The following is a 17,047-nucleotide window of genomic DNA, read 5'->3' on the forward strand; positions in this document are numbered from 1 at the left end:
TGTGAGTCTAGTGCCTAACCTTCTCTGCCAGGGCTCTATGGCATCATAGTTGGCCTTTGCTTTTACTGCCTCCAGCCCCTCTGCCACCTAGTTTAGCTTGTTGCCGTTGGCGCTGTGATTTGCCACAGGCATGCCTATATGAGGTCACTCCCGACAGGATTGTGTCTCTGTGTCCTTCTATAATAGCTCATTTAACCCATTTTAATCCCATCAGTCACAATAGTGGGGGGAAAAAGTTTGTACTTTACAGGCTCTAGAGAAGTTAAAGTTGTACTTATCAAAAATAAGTATTATATTATGCATTATGAATGTGTCTAGTGTGATTCAGAGATGTTTCATACAATTTTTCAAAATGGTCACAAGACCACAAGCATTCATCTCCAAGGTGTACTTTTACAGAAACATTTGGTACTAGAAGTCTGTGTTCAACTGTTTAAAAAAAAACATACATTGTTGAAATGTTCAAATATTGTCCTTGTACCTGTCATTTTTAAAGGGTCTAGTTTACATATGTGCCTTCATTTTTGATACATTGCATCCCTGATGCTCGTGGTATATGAAAATATCTTAGTGGTCACATTTGTGACCAATGGGAAAATATAGTGGCTCTAAATTCATAGCAGATTATTTATTTTTCAATAGATTGAAGTTGAGTTAGATAATGGATATACATGATCAAGATGATCTTGTAGATGATTTTACCATTATCCATTAGCCAAACACATTTAAATCAATGATTTTAATTGTAAATGTCATATTGTGTTATTTCAGGGAGAATTGGCCATGTGTAGACCCATACACTCAATTAGTGTAATATAACTTAAATATATAATGCCAATAGGTGTGTTTAGTATCTCTTTCACAAGGATAGACCTGGTTTATCAGAGTACTGGGACATAGCCACAGGTGTACACCTGGTTTTTATGGGTATTTGGGCTGAGATATGGAGGTGTAGATCTGGTTTAAATTAGTATTGGGACTCAGTCAAAGGTGTAGACCTGGTTTGTACTTGAGCTGAGGTGCAGGGGTAGACTTGGTTTACAGTTTGAGTATTCCGGCTCAGGCCAGGCTTAGTTGACTAATTGGATTCAAGCACAGGTGCAGACTTTAGTACCGTGTGTAATTTGGACCTGAAGTACAGGTGTAGACCTGTGTATAAATTGGGACTGATATGTGGAATTACACAATTTTATGACAATTGGGGCTCACATGTAGCAGTAGACCAGTTGTACAGATGAAGTCGGAAGTTTACATACACCTTAGCCAAATACATTTAAACTCAGTTTTTCACAATTCCTGATATTAAATCTAGTAAAAATTCCGTGTCTTAGGTCAGTTAGGATCACCACTTAATTTTAAGAATGTGAAATAATAGTAGAGAGAATTATTTATTCCAGCTTTTATTTCTTTCATCACATTCCCTGTGGGTCAGAAGTTTACATACACTCAATTAGTATTTGGTAGCATTGCCTTTAAATTGTTTAACTTCGGTCAAATGTTTCGGGTAGCCTTCCACAAGCTTCCCACAATAAGTTTGGTGAATTTTGTCTCATTCCTCCTGACAGAGCTGGTGTAACTGGGTCAGGTTTGTTGGCCTCCTTGCTCGCACACACTTTTTCAGTTCTACCCACACATTTTCTATAGGATTGAGGTAAGGTCTTTGTGATGTCCACTCCAATACCTTGACTATGTTTTCCTTAAGCCATTTTGCCACAACTTTGGAAGTATGCTTGGGGTCATTGTCCATTTGGAAGACCCATTTGCAACCAAGCTTTAACTTCCTGACTGATGTCTTGAGATGTTGCTTCAATATATCCACATAATTTTCCTCCTCATGATACCACCTATTTTGTGAAGTGCACCAGTCTCTCCTGCAGCAAAGCACCCCCACAACATGATGCTGCCACCCACGTGCTTCACGTTTGGGATGGTGTTCTTCGGCTTGCAAGCATCCCCCTTTTTCCTCCAAACATAACAATGGTCATTCTGGCCAAATGGTTCTATTTTTGTTTCATCAGACCAGAGGACATTTCTCCACAAAGTACGATCTTTGTCCCCATGTGCAGTTGCAAACCGTAGTCTGGCTTTTTTATGGCGGTTTTGGAACAGTGGTTTCTTCCTTGCTGAGCGGCCTTTCAGGTTATGTCGATATAGGACTCGTTTTACTGTGGATATAGATACTTCTGTACCTGTTTCCTCCAGCATATTCACAAGGTCCTTTGCTGTTGTTCTGGGATTGATTTGCACTTTTCGCACCACAGTATGTTAATCTCTAGGAGACAACGCGTTTCCTTCCTGAGCGGTATGACGGCTGTGTGGTCCCATGGTGTTTATACTTGTGTACTATTTTTGTACAGATGAACGTGGTACCGTCAGTCGTTTGGAAATTGCCCCCAAGGATGAACCAGACTTGTGGAGGTCTACAATTTTGTTTCTGAGGTCCTGGCGGATATATTTTGATTTTCCCATGATGTCAAGCAGAGGCACTGAGTTTGAAGGTAGGCCTTGAAATACATCCACAGGTACCTCTCCAATAGGCTAATTGACATCATTTGAGTCAATCAGAAGCTTCTAATGCCATGACGTCATTTTCTGGAATTTTCCAAGCTGTTTAAAGGCACAGTCAACTTAGTGTATGTAAACTTCTGACCCACTGGAATTGTGTTACAGTGAAAGATTACTTCACTGGCCTTCTAGGCAGAGTTCCTCTGTCCAGTGTCTGTGTTCTTTTGCCCATCTTAATCTTTTCTTTTTTATTGGCCAGTCTGAGATATGGCTGTTTCTTTACAACTCTACCTAGAAGGCCATCATCCTGGAGTCACCTCTTCACTGTTGATGTTGAGATCGGTGTTTTGCGGGTACTATTTAATGAAGCTGCCAGTTGAGGACTAAAGCAATATGGATTACATGTTAGGGTTACTAATAAGATTTGCATAGTGTCATGTCTGGGAAATATTTGGATAAGCATTTTCTATTTCGCCTTAAAGAGTTAACAGTGGCTTACTCAAGCAAATGATTTGGTCAGCATCCAGGAAGTGTTCTAAGCATAGGTAGCTTGGGGCATGAATCATATAGAGCAGGTGTATCATCTCTGTGCTGGCAGGAACACTGCACCGGGTCTTGGCAGATGGTGGTTATATCCAGAGGTATTAAGGATATACAGTACAGTCGCTAATGAAAGTCTACATACCCCTTGCACAGTCTTCACATGTTGCTGCCTCAAAATGTAATCATAAAATGGATTAAATTACATTTTGTATTCCTATCGATCTACATAAACTAATGGAAAAAAATATAGAGCTTTTTTTTTTAAATGACTAACATAATACAAAATGAGGATGTATCAATTGCGTATGTCTTCACACTCGGGAGTTAATACTTGGTGGAAGCACCTTTGGCAGCCATTACAGCAGTGAATCCTTTTGAAAAAGATTCTACCAACCTTGTACAACATACTGTATATCACTTTTTTGGGGTCACAATTGCTGAAGCTCAAGTAAATTTGGATGGGAATCATTGATGGACAACAATATTCAAGCCTTGTTTCTGATTTTTAAGCTGATTTTAGTCAGGACTGAGACTGGACCATTCACGAACACTCAACACCCCTTGGAAAGCCATTCTAGTGTGTTTTGGCATTCAAATTTGTGTAATTGCCATGCTCAAAAATAAAACTCTATCCCAGGGTTCGATTTTCAGAAGAGGAAGGCTTTCCTTTAACTTTTTATCTGGGCTTTGTTCTCATTTCATATTTCTTTTGATTTTATCACAGTCTTCAGTATATGCCAGTGACAAGCATACCCATAACATGATGCTGCCACCACAATACTTAAACACTAAGGGATCAAAAACATTGCATTCACTCCACATTACTGGCCTGTATGATAAAGTGAAAAGAAGGAGCCTGTGTTAAAAATTCCATTACAAACTTCCATTCTGTTATCCATTCTAAATTAAAAACTACAGGTTTGGGTCAAATCAAATACAACAAAACAACGTGAAGCCCTCTCTATTTTGAAATATTGTGGTGGCAGCATCATGTTATGGATATGCTTGTCATTGGCAGGAACTGGGGAGTTTGTCAGGATCAAAATAAATATGAAAGGGGTAAAGCCCAGGTAGAAAGTTAAAGGAAAACCACTTTCAAACGGTGCTCACCATTCTTCAACAGCCTTTGAAGTATGTTTGCTTCTGTTTGGTGGGTATGGCCTGATCCGTATGGATGTGATTTTCAAAACTTGTGTGCAGCCCACTACATACACATTAACCCTCTAAGCCACCATAATCTCGTAGTTTTTCAACTGGTCGATCAGTACAGTACCGTTTCTGTTTTGTTGTACTGAACGCACCTCTTGTGTGTCTATCTGGGCCAGGGAAGATGAACTGGGAGAGCAGTGGGAGATAACATGAGAGTTCATCTAAAATGATATTACAAACACATAAAGCTCATTGTACAGGGCCTATTTACTGATTTATCAGTCTCACCTCAAACCCAGTACAGACTTCTCAATGCATTATTCATGTCTAGCTATTTCCTCTGAGACGCATTCTGTTTGACGTTAAGTACTCCGTATGAAATAGCCTACAGCGTCCTTACTTTTCCTGAACTTTATCCGTCTACTCTGTTCTCATGCAGTATGTAATTTTGGTTAGTTCTAGAATATAGGTGAAGCTTATCAGCAAAAGTGATAATGAATGACATAACAGGCCATCTTTGTTCTGAAATTCAATTTTATTACAATCTGAAAAAAAAGGCCTGGCTAGTTTTGGATACATTCTGTACATTCTATACATTAATTGGAGGTACTCAGTAAGCACATTCAATACACACTTATCTGGATTGGAAATGGAATTAGACCCTAGTGGATTCACAGAGATCCTCATTCCTAGTTCTGCTGTAGGAATGGTTACACAACCAAAATTCCCCATTTAACAACAGCCAAAGGTCACGTCAAAAGGTCAGTGTGCTCTGGCTGGTCCCTGATTTGGCCAATGGTAGGTCAGCCATGCTGATTTTAAAAGCATAATCTGTCAGATTTGGAGATTTCCAATGGTAATTTGAATTAATGACATATATTACAATAATGTCGTATGAGCTCAGTACAACTGTCATAACCCAATATCTAAGGTTGCTAATGTTTTTTTGTAACAATGTAAAGGTTCAAAATATCAATAAGCTCCATCCATCAGCTCAAGTAGCAGGATCCGGCTGTTGAAATCACATATTGTGCATTTAACAGTCCACAGGACATGCTTTTCATTCCTTTGGCTTTAAAAACTCTTCACATGATTTCTGTGTAAACAAGCAAATAAAGTAATCCATTCTTCCCCAGTCAGAGGTTTTCCCTCATTGCTAATGTGTTTGACATGTTTGTCATTCCTTGCAATATACTTATTGATTGATTTATAAAAAAAATTCATTCAGTGATTCATCCATAATACACATAGGTTTGTATCAATCAACATGTAAGATGTACCTATATAACACATAAAAGACAGAGTTAAAAGCTGAGCCATTGATCTTTTAACTTGTGAAATACTTTGTTTATCCCTTCTGCTAAAGATGTCAATATTCTGTTTCCATTGATTAAGCAAAGCAGTAAAGAGTTGGTATTAACTTCACTGTAGTCTTGTGAGTCTTACAGTAAAAAATTATACAACTTCCTGATCAGTTAGAATAGAGAACATGGAAAATCTAATGGAACTTCGTTTTACAGATCAATTGCTCAGCTTCTTTCTGAACCGTTGAGTGAAGTAGAGCTGGACTTGCTGTCCTGCCTGTCAATCTGTTGATAGTGGTTTGGATTGGTGGAGAAGAGAAAGGCACAGTATTCGGGACATTTTCAGGGGCCCTCAGGGTCCTTGCAGCTCAGTTCTTTAACAGATGCATTGGCCTGCCTTCCTTTCTTTTTCCTCAGAGAAATTGGTCAGATGGGTGTGGGGGAGGGCGGGAAGGGGGAGGGGCTCTGCATGAGGGTGGGGCCTGAGAAAAAACAGGTGGAGGGTTGGGTGGAGCAGCAGGTAGGGGAGGACTTACAGAAGTTGGGGGCAGAGCTTGGTTTGGATGGGGGTGTAAGGAGGGGGTGATGCAGGACGGAGGGGAGTGGATGGCAGGGGTGGAAGAGTGGAGGTGGGAGAGGGGGGCATGTGGGAGAGGTTGCCATGTGAGGAAGCGTGACTGTAGGTGTGAGGCAGACTGTAGATTGGCGTTGAGGGCTGGTGGTAGATTGGATAACGAGGAGCCGGGTAGGATTTCACCCGGGTGAAGCTAATGCACCTGCCCTGTAAATTAGGAGAGGGGGATAAAAACAGGGAAGAGAGCAATAAGAGGCAGTCATCAGGGCCCAGTTTATTAAAAACCTTTTTCAATTTTAGCAATCGAATTCGATTAAATGTTAGAATTTGTTATTTAAAAACGAAAAAAATTACATTCTGAACTTCCGGATAAGGATTCAGTAATCCAATCTGACCTTGAATCAGGACTAAATGTTGATTTCGTGTTTTTCAAAATTCTAAAGGCAGTGATTAATATAGTTTTGATGCAGAAAATCAGGATAATCTTGAACCCACAGAAAGGGTGGATTTAGAAAGGTGAAAGGCACTACAACAGAGATATTTCAAATGTAACTAAAATGGGGAGGCTTAAAAAAAAACTCTTTATTCTGATAATTAAAGCTTCATTACGTTAAATTTACTGCAGTATACTGTGGACACCCCTTAGTGGATTCAGCTATTTCAGCCACACCCATTGCTGAAAAGTGTATAAAATTGAGAACACGGCCATGCAATCTCAAACAAACATTGTCAGTACAATGGCCATACTGAAGAGCTCAATTACTTTCAACATGGCACCATCATAAAATGCCACTTTTCCAGCAAGTCAATTTGTCAAATTTCTGCCCTGGTAGAGCTGTCCCGAGCAGCCTCACACAAGCCTAACCTCACCATACGCAAAGCCAAGCATCGGCTGGAGTGGTGTAAAGCTTGTCGCCATTGGACTCTGGAGCAGTGGAGTGGTGAATCACGTGTCACCATCTGGCAGTCCAACGGGCGAATCTAGGTTTGGCAGATTCCAGGAAGCTACCTGACCCAATGCATAGTGCCAACTGTAAAGTTTGGTGGAGGAGGAATAATGGTCTGGGGCTTTTTTTCGTGGTGCACAAATCGAGATCCATGCAGAAATGGTTTGTCAAGATTGGTGTGGAAGAACTTGACAGGGCCTGCACAAATCCCTGACCTCAACACCTTTGGGATGAATTGGAACACTGACTGCGAGCCAAGCCTAATTGCTCAACATCAGTGCCCGACCTCATTAATGCTCTCGTGGCTGAATGGAACCAAGTCCCCGCAGCAATGTTCCAACATCTAGAGGAAAGTCTTGACAGAAGAGTGGAGGCTGTTATAGCAGCAAAGGGGGGACCAACTTTATATTAATGCTCATCATTTTGGAATGAGATATTCAACGAACAGGCGTCCACATACTTTTGATCATGTAGGGTAAATGTATCCAGTCAGTTGTTATATTGAGTAGTGTCAAATTTGACATTTAATTAGGATAAGAAACAATGCCACTTTATATAATGTTTACATACCCTACATTACTCATCTCATATATATATACTGTACTCTATACCATCTTGCCTATGCCGTTCTATACCATCACTCATATTTTTTTTATTTACATTCTTATTCATTCCTTTACACTTGTGTGTGTATAAGGTAGTTGTTGTGAAATTGTTAGGTTAGATTACTCGTTGGATATTACTGTATTGTCAGAACTAGAAGCAGAAGCATTTCGCTACATTCGCATTAACATCTGCTAACCATGTGTATGTGACAAATAACATTTGATTTGATTTAGAATGACCTGGATACTGTAATCCCATTTTTCATACAATCTGATTGATTTTGACCAAGATTTTCAGAAAAGGATCAGATAAGATCATTCTGATCCAGATACCACAATATTAAAATCACAGAATCCAGATTTGTTTGTGCTTTGAACAGGCCTACACCTTGCCATTTATTGGACAGGTTATGGTACTACTTCTACACTGTCATAGGGGAATGGATGAGTGGACTACACTGAACAAAAATATAAATGCAACATGCAACAATTAACAATTTTACTGAGCTACAGTTCATATAAGGAAATTAGTCAATTGAAATATATTCATTCGGCCCTAATCTATGGATTTCACATGATTTCACAAGGCTTCTTCTTTCCCACAATAAGTCAAAATTAAGTAGGGCCGTGGATCAGAAAACCAGTCAGTATCTGGTGTGACCACCATCTGGCTCATGCAGCGCGACATATCTCCTTCGCATAGAGTTGATCAGGCTGTTGATTGTGACCTGTGGAATGTTGTCTCACTCCACTTCAATGGCTGTGTGAAGTTGCTGGATATTGGTGGGAACTGAAACCCTCTGTTGTACACGTTGATCCAGAGCATCCCAAACATGCTCAATGGGTGACATGTCTGGTGAGTATGCAGGCCATGGAAGAACTGGGACATGTTCAGCTTCCAAGAATTGTGTACAGATCCTTGCGACATGGGGCCATGCCTTATTATGCTGTTTTCAGCTACAATAGTCATTTACAACATTAACAACCTCTACACTGTATTTCTGATCAATTTTATGTTATTTTAATGGACAAAAAAATTGCTTTTCTTTTAAAAACAAGGATATTTCTAAGTGACCCCAAACTTTTGAACAAGTCCGTTAAAATTACACCTACCCCAAGACCTGTGACAATCATATCAGATCCGACCCAGACCTGTGACATTATTTAGAATTTTGGATCTGAACCCGCTCAGGTCCCGGATCGTGTCTCGGGTATTTGGGTACAGGTGGATCAATGAAGACCTCTAACAGGGAGTACAGTAGAGAGCTGAGGACACACCCCTGGGGGGGCCCTGTGTTAAGAGTCAGTGTGGAGGATGTGTTGTTGCCAATCCTCACAACCTGTGGTCTGGTCTGCCTATCAGGAAGTCCAGGATCCAGTTGCAGAGGGTGGTGTCCAGACCCAGGGCTCTGACATGGAGGGAACAATAGTGTTGAATGCTGAACTGTAGTCAATGAACAGCATTCTCACATAAGGGTTCCTTTTGTCCAGATGTGTAACATCCGTATGAATAGAGATGGAAATGGCATCTTCCAGGGATCTGTTGGAGCAGTAGGTAAATTGGAGTGGGTCCAGTGCGCCTGGGCCTTGATGTGGGCCACGACCAGCCTTTCGATGCACTTCATGATGGAGTGAGTGCGATGGGGGCGATAGTCATTTGGGCATGTCACTTAGTTTTTCTTTGGTTACTGGGATGATGATGGTCTCCTTGAAGCAGGTGGAGACTACAGCCTAGAAGAGGGACAGGTTGAAGATGTCAGAGAAGACGTATGCCAGCTGGTCAGCACACACTCTGAAGAAGCAGCCAGGGATGTCATCTAGGTGTTCACTCCTGAGAGTTTTCCCTCACATCAGCCTCGGAGAGCGAAAGCACCTGGTCGCCCGGAGCAGCGAGAGTCCTCCAGGATGGCCTCGAAGCGAGCATAGAATGTGTTGAGCTCGTCTGGGAGGGAGGCTTTGGTGGGTACCACAGCTGGATTTGCCTTTGTAGTCCGTGATGGTCTGTAGTCCTTGCCAGATGCTTTGAGAGTCTGAGTTGTCCGAACATCAATTGAAGTTTGAGTCTGTATGAACTTTTTGCATCCCTAATGGATTTGTGGAGCTTGTACATGCTTGCCTTGTACATGTCACACACCATGGAGTCATCGGGGTTCATTCTGCTGACATTGAATGCTGCAGTACGGGCTCTAGCATGGTACGGATATCTCCATTCTTTTGGGGTATGTCCGGATTGTTATCGTGGATACATTATCATCAACTCATATCCTAATGAGGCCTGTTACTGACCATGTATTTTCCTCAATGTTAATGTATGTGTCCTGCATTGGTGAATCTTTGAACATATTCTAATTAGTATGACCAATCTCTCATTATCATGTTCATTGTTTTCCTTTCTGAATATTATGCTGACTCCATCTTGTCTTTTGTTTGGCTGGAAATGTTCAATTCAGTCATAAAAACAACATGGAGATTTAATGAGGTAGCAACAGCTTATGAAAGATGGGGAGGAAATTGTGTGGATGGTTCGCCCTATCCTACTATCCACAGCTGTCATTGAGGCCATATAAAAACAAAACTCTCAGCTAGGCTTGAGTTACGGGAAGGTGGGGATGTGGGTAGTGACTAGTCATCGGTCCTTAATGGCTTCAGCAGATTTAAACACATTCCTTCAGGTTGGAGCAATATTAGCACCTCAGCTTCTTCAGCCTGTATATGCCAGGATACGTTATGCCTTCCTCACAGCCGCTCTGTCTGTACACCGTTATTATTACAATCAGCTGCAACCTTTCTAGTGGATTATTTACTGCCTGGCTGGAAGTGTTTTAAAAGCATTTGGCCCGGGCAGATTTAATGAAGAAATGGGCATTGAAGGCATTTAAAAGCTTTAATTGGCTTCCAAAATTGCCAACGTGATGAGTTTGTAAGGAGTTCATCAAAATTCCCTCTCCTCAGCTGCCTGGTGGAATAGTTTTGATGGAGAAAAAAAGTTAGAAAGAACTGCTGGAAGAACCATTGCAAAAAAAAATGTAAAGTGCAAAAAGAGAATAAAAAATAAAGATGGTACTGAAGCCTCCCCCTCTCTATTTTCCATTCTGTCTGCTTTGCTCCTCTGACTGTGGTCTTGGCTCCAGACATTCTTTCCCATAATTTTCCAGGGGTTTGAGTTCTTTCTGTTGAGGATTTGCAACGGAGTGGGCCTAGGCATTACATATTGTGGTCTCTACCTCCTAAACGGTTTCATCTGATTGCATTTTTAAAAATAATTTTCTTACATAACAGTATAATGAAGTGCTGGGCCAGTGGGCCTTACCATCCCTTAGAAGAGCTCTGAAGGAAAAGCCCCTGGAAGCTATCCTTCTCTGACCTACATGTAAGCCTCAGTCACACACTGGCTTTCTTAATGAGTTGCTAAAAGTACCTTCCATGACTCTGCATATCCTCGTATCATCCCGTACAGTGCAGTGACAGCTGGTAGCAAGTGTGGGACGTGTCTTTCTCTATCCCGTTTGTTTTTTGTGTCTTACCTTGTCTCCAGGATAGGGTCTCATCAGAGACACCCTATCATAGCCTTTCCTCAGAAACACCCACAGAGCATCCAGCTTGCCCTGAACAGAGATGGGCACAGTAGATGAAAGAGAAGAATGTCACATAGATGACAATATGATGATAACAATATTGTCTGCCTGAATGCCTGTCAGATGCTTTACTCCACTCTGGTTTGTTTCTATTCTGTATATGCCAGTAAACAGGTCTTTAGATCAGTCTAACAACTATCTGTGTGTGTCTGGCTGGCTGACTGTCTGGTGCTGTTTGACTATCAAAAGCTGTGCTCCATGACATAATAGTCAGTAGAGATAAAGGGCAAAGAATGTATTGTGTTGGGACTAGTACCAGCTTCCCTCTGCTCTGCAGATCTCATCTTCCTGGGGTCATTTCAGTTCATGTCTGGTTCATATAACCACTCATCCAGCTGACTGATGTTTTGAAGCAAACTTCCTGGAAACAATGACACTACAGGAAGGCTGCAACTAATTAAGAAGTGTTTTGATCATAGATTGGGTTTTGGTAGGGGTTGGAGTCAATTCTGAATTGAGTTTGCGAATCTCTTTAATTCCAATTCAATTCTTAAATCTTAATTGAATTTGAATTGGCCACACCCCACAGGAAGCATAATTTGAATTAGAGGAAGTAGAATGTAATTAAATTACATTTAAAAGGCTTATTTATACTACACATCACCATGAAAATGTTTATACCAGGTAGCATAAGGTTGAAACATTCTCATTCTCCTAAAACAATTAGAGGTCTGGAAATATTATAAGATTGTGTTGTGGGTTGTCTATAATGATTAATAATTCCCTTAATGTTTTTAAATATCAGAAAAAAACACATTTCCCAGAATGCATTCGATTGGACATTGTAGTATGGGAGGGAAACATGTAATATTTGTATATATTCTTTTTTCAAATGTAACCTTTATTTAACTAAGCAAGTCATTTAAGAACACATTTCTTATTTACAATGATGGCCTACACCGGCCAAACCGGATGACGCTGGGCCAGTTGTGCGCCGCCCTATGGGACTCCCAATGACGGCCAGTTGTGCTCCAGCCTGAATTTGAACCAGAGTATCTGTAGTGATGCCTCAAGCACTGGGATGAAGTGCCTTAGACCGCTGCGCCACTTGAGAGCCCCAACATCTCATGACAAAAAAAAATACTGTATGAGGTCTTTGAGTTACAATCAAACTAATATTTCAAATGGTATGTGTATTCTTTGAATTAGTACTGTATGTGGCATATACTTTTGATAAAATATTTGTCAAAGAAATGACTCAGGTTTCACTTCTCAGTTGAATTGCTTTGAATTGAATTCTATTTCATTTAATTTAAATTCATTTCAAATTCTGCTTCCTGTGGGGTGTGGCCAATTCAAATTAATAGTTTGAATTCAATTCAGAATTTTCCTAATGGACCCCAACCCTGATTGATAGGTTATCAAGTGCAAAATGTCTAATATATACAGTATATAGAGTGCATTCGGAAAGTATTCAGACCCCTTGACTTTTTCCACATTTTGTTACAGCTTTATTCTAAAATGTATTAAATTATATTTTTTTCCTCATCAATCTACTTACAATACCTCATAATGACAAAGCAAAAACTTTTTTTCAAATTTAATAAATAAAATATTACAGTTACATAACTATTCGGACCCTTTACGCAGTACTTTGTTAAAGCACCTTTGGCATCGATTACAGCCTAGTCTTCTTGGGTATGACGCTACAAGCTTGGCACACCTGTATTTGGGGAGTTTCTCCCATTCCTCTCTGCAGATCCTCTCAAACTCTGTCCGGTTGGATGGGGAGCTATTTGTAGGTCATTCCAGAGACGTTAGATTGTGTTTAAGCCGGGCTCTGGCTGGGCCACTCAAGGACATTCAGAGACTTGTCCCAAGGCCACTCCTACGTTGTCTTGGCTGTGTGCTTATTGTCATTGTCCTGTTGGAAGGTTTTCATCAAGGATCTCATGTACTTTGCACCGTTGATCTTTGCCTCGATCCTGACTAGTATACCAGTCCATGCCGCTGAAAAACATCCCTACAGCATGATGCTGCCAGCACCATGCTTCACCGTAGGGATGGTGTCAGGTTTCCTCCAGACGTGATGCTTGGCATTCAGGCCAAAGAGTTCAATTTTGGTTTCATCAGACTAGAGAATCTTGTTGCTCATGGTCTGAGAGTCTTTAGGTGCCTTTTGGCAAACTCCAAGAGGGCTGTCATATGCTTTTACTGAGGAGTGGCTTCCGTATGGCCACTCTAACATAAAGGCCTGATTGGTGGAGTGCTGCAGAGATGGTTGTCCTTCTCGAAGGTTCTCCCATCTCCACAGAGGAACTCTAGAGCTCTGTCAGAGTGACCATCAGGTTCTTTGTCACCTCCCTGACCAAGGCCCTTCTCCCCCAATTGCTCAGTTTGACCAGGTGGCTAGCTCTAGAAAGAGTCTTGGTAGTTCCAAACTTCTTCCATTTAAGAATGATGGAGGCAAGTGTGTTCTTGGGGACCTTCAATGCTGCAGAAGTGTTTTGGTACCCTTCCCCATATCTGTGCCTGGACACAATTCTGTCTAGGAGCTCTATGGACAATTCCTTCGATCTCATGGCTTGGTTTTTGCTCTGACAGTGTGGTCTCACACTGGGATCAAATATGATTCCATCTGGAGAGGATCCTAACCACGGAGCATCTTGGTGCACTACGAAGCCACATGGAAAGAAGTTAACATTCTTCAGTGTGCAGTACTCCTGTACAGCCACTGGCTCCATGGCCAGCCCCCTCTTCATCTCCATGGTCTGCATACACAGAACACTTCCTGCAACACAGAAGCAGTGACTTTGGACCACTATCACTGGTACGGAGTGCTTTAACACCATCTGTGAAGATTAGTGTGATGGAAGACTGAAGTGAGAATGAATAACAATAAACATAGTAGTGTCTAGTCTTCTTAACCAGGGGCTCATTTAACTATACAGGAATACATTGTGTTTCAGTAACAAAACTACCAAACAGTGCATCAACATATCTTTACCAAATAACCTGTTAAGTGGGCAATTCTAAATTGGGATTGGGACCCATACTTAATATCTATCTACTGATAAGATTAAACGTTGACACTTGTCTCCAACACATTTTGACCACGATGACAGTGTCTCACAGGAGATGTTTAACAAGGTCCCTAGTAGCTATCTATAACCTTTCTCTACTCTCATGCTGTGCGGCTTTTCACTCTTCCTCATGGACCTGTGGCAGGCAGCCCTCACAGTGATCTCTCCTGTCAATGTGTATTTGTTAGATACTGTGTAGAAGACATGAATAACAATTATTTTTAGCTAGCAAATATAGCTAGCAAGCATAACTTAACCAAGCTAACGAAAACATACACATTCTCAGGTAGATTCAGTCACGTCATTTTACTAACTAGCTAATTACAGTTAATAGTTAAATTAGCTAGCTAATGAGTGTAGCTAGCTAACGTTATATATGTCACTGACTTGGTACTCACCTTCATAGTTGTCTATGTAGCTTCCTATATACATCTTGAACCCCTTTTCAATCTTGCTAGCTGGAGTCTTGGAGGCTGATGTAACAATTCGATGTACAATATTAATTTGAAGCAAGTCCTGAAGACACCTAGTAAAAAAACTGCGACATAGTGGTAGTAACGTTATATCGTCGATAACAACTAGACTGACCGGAAATTGCCAAACCGATAGGAAGTGTGTTTAGAACGTTCGATCATGGAATGTGCATAAGGCCCATTTCCTACAGGTTTCCTCATGGTTCTATTTAAAGTAATGTTCTCAAATTGTTTCAAGAACATTAAGAAACAACGTTCTAGAAAACATTAACATTCTAAGAATGTTATTTTAAAACATATACATTCTGTCCTCACCGTCAACAAAACTCTCACTAACCTCTATCTTGTTAAGTGTGTTCAGGTGTGTTGGCCGCGCCCACTAATGGGGCACACCGGATCTTAATGAGTCTTGTTTCCTTTGAAAGTGGGCCTGTTTGAATAGACTAAAATGAAAAGCTTTGTATGTGTTAAAAAAACATGAGATGCTAGCTCCATCCCGGTGGTGCAGTGGACTAATTCCATGGATAGAAAACAGAAGATCATGGGTTTGAATCTCACTGAGGCCATGCCACAATAAAAAAAAGGGATGTATTTGCATGATTAATGCCTAAGCGAAGGAATGTCCATGTGTCCTCTCTGTATTTGGAGTTCAAAACAGTTAACCTAAGCTAGCAGTGTTATTAGATGTCTTATTGAAACATGTTCTCAGAACATTATTTTATTACCTATAATAGCTTCACACAACTTCCAAGGAACCAAATATGCTAGCTGGATACAATACCTTTATAGGAGAGTACCACTTCTGGGGACTGATTGGTTTGTGAATGCCATTGTTGAAAGTGTGTGTTAGTGGCATGTCAAACTCCTGCTCTGGCATCCTGACACGGGCATTCTTGGCTTTCTCCAGTTTGGCCCCCTCCTCAGTGGAACCCTTGTCACCCCAGCGGACCTGAGCAAGGACAAGCAACAGCAGCCAGTCAGTGGCAGGGGAATGGTATTATAATGAGCAGAGCTGAGCCGTAGTTGGATGAAGGGCACACCAGGCCGAGTACAACAGTCAGTGAATGTCTTTCTCACCTCCATTCTCTTGATGCCACCAACACCTCGGCCACCGTAGTATGAGGCATCCACAGTGGGCCACCTCTTCTTGGGACACCCATCCTCATCCTCATCCTAACACGGGGAAAAATAGATCCCTCAGATGGTAGCTTTGCCCTAAAATGTTCATAATATCAGATGCCTACTACTCCCTTCAGCCAGTTCAAGTCAACAATACCAGTGGTATTGTGCCAAACAAGTAAGGCAGGCATCACGCTAAACTTGATGTCCTGATCATGTTCAACCAAGTCTCACAAGCATGGCATCCCTGTGTGGTGTGGCCTGGGAGTCATCCTGTTAGAAGCTCCAACCACGTCTGAGAGCCTGAAAATATTTGTAACTAAACTTGTAGCATAACTAAACTCCTCTCTACCTAAAGAGCTGGGCTGCTATCCAGTTTACCGGACAGAAAAAACATTTTAAAAAAACAAAACAAGATCAGACAATCTGCCCAGTCTGGTCCTGGCTGCATCCAGCACCATTGAGTGGAACTTGTGTCGGGTCAAAATGGAAAATGTCAACTGTGAGTCAAGAACTCAGTCTAATCCCTATTATGCTTCTACAGGTTCTCAGAGCTCTTTGAGGTAGAGGCTGCCGGCTGTTTTCAGATCGGACAACAGGAGACAGAGAGACACACAGAGAGTCTGATTTTATGGGATGATAGTGGCGTTTCAACTCTACAGGAGGCACGGGCCTAGAGACAGTAAGTAAGAAGAAAAAAAGCTCTACTCACTGAGCTGTCTTCCATTACTGGAGGTGGAGGCTCGTGGATGATCTGCAAAGATGGAAAAGACACAGAATCCTAACATTCTGTTCCACAGGAGTTAATGACTATCCTATTGACACATGCATACATGGCAGAGTCTCTGCTTGGGTACAGGAAATTGTTTTGAATGAGAGAGGTTGATAATGAGAGAGATGTTACCACTGTGCAGCAGAGAGGCCAGAACCACCAGAGCAGAGCCAGCATCAGCAGGAGCAGCAGGATGAGCAGAGCTATGGCCAAGAACGTCCCATCAGACTAGGGGAGGCAGGGAGAGGAAATAAGGTTAGAACCGGGTGTACTTACTCTGCTTGAACACAAGCTCTATCACCTCCTAGGAATAGATACAGAAGAGAAAAGTACTAAAATAAACCATTCTATTAGAAGCACAATACTCCAAGTAACCATGGTTGAGAGATTTTCCTGTG

The 17,047-nt window shown here is 41.4% G+C and overlaps 1 protein-coding gene across 1 annotated transcript in view; it reads right to left on the reverse strand.

The window, feature by feature from the left end:
• Positions 1 to 4,713: 4,713 nt before the first annotated feature.
• The window catches only part of antxr1b (ANTXR cell adhesion molecule 1b), a 35,452-nt gene continuing 23,118 nt past the window's right edge, over positions 4,714 to 17,047 (reverse strand). Inside the window, exons 13-18 of the mRNA XM_042302228.1 lie at positions 16,782 to 16,877; positions 16,590 to 16,631; positions 15,836 to 15,931; positions 15,540 to 15,707; positions 11,152 to 11,232; positions 4,714 to 6,282 (exon numbers count right to left, since the gene is read on the reverse strand). Coding sequence (XP_042158162.1) covers positions 6,034 to 6,282; positions 11,152 to 11,232; positions 15,540 to 15,707; positions 15,836 to 15,931; positions 16,590 to 16,631; positions 16,782 to 16,877 — 732 coding nt within the window. The 3' untranslated portion in view covers positions 4,714 to 6,033. The remainder of the gene's footprint in view (positions 6,283 to 11,151; positions 11,233 to 15,539; positions 15,708 to 15,835; positions 15,932 to 16,589; positions 16,632 to 16,781; positions 16,878 to 17,047) is intronic.

The sequence above is a fragment of the Oncorhynchus tshawytscha genome, linkage group LG20 (genome assembly GCF_018296145.1).
Source record: "Oncorhynchus tshawytscha isolate Ot180627B linkage group LG20, Otsh_v2.0, whole genome shotgun sequence".
Classification (NCBI taxonomy): domain Eukaryota; kingdom Metazoa; phylum Chordata; class Actinopteri; order Salmoniformes; family Salmonidae; genus Oncorhynchus; species Oncorhynchus tshawytscha.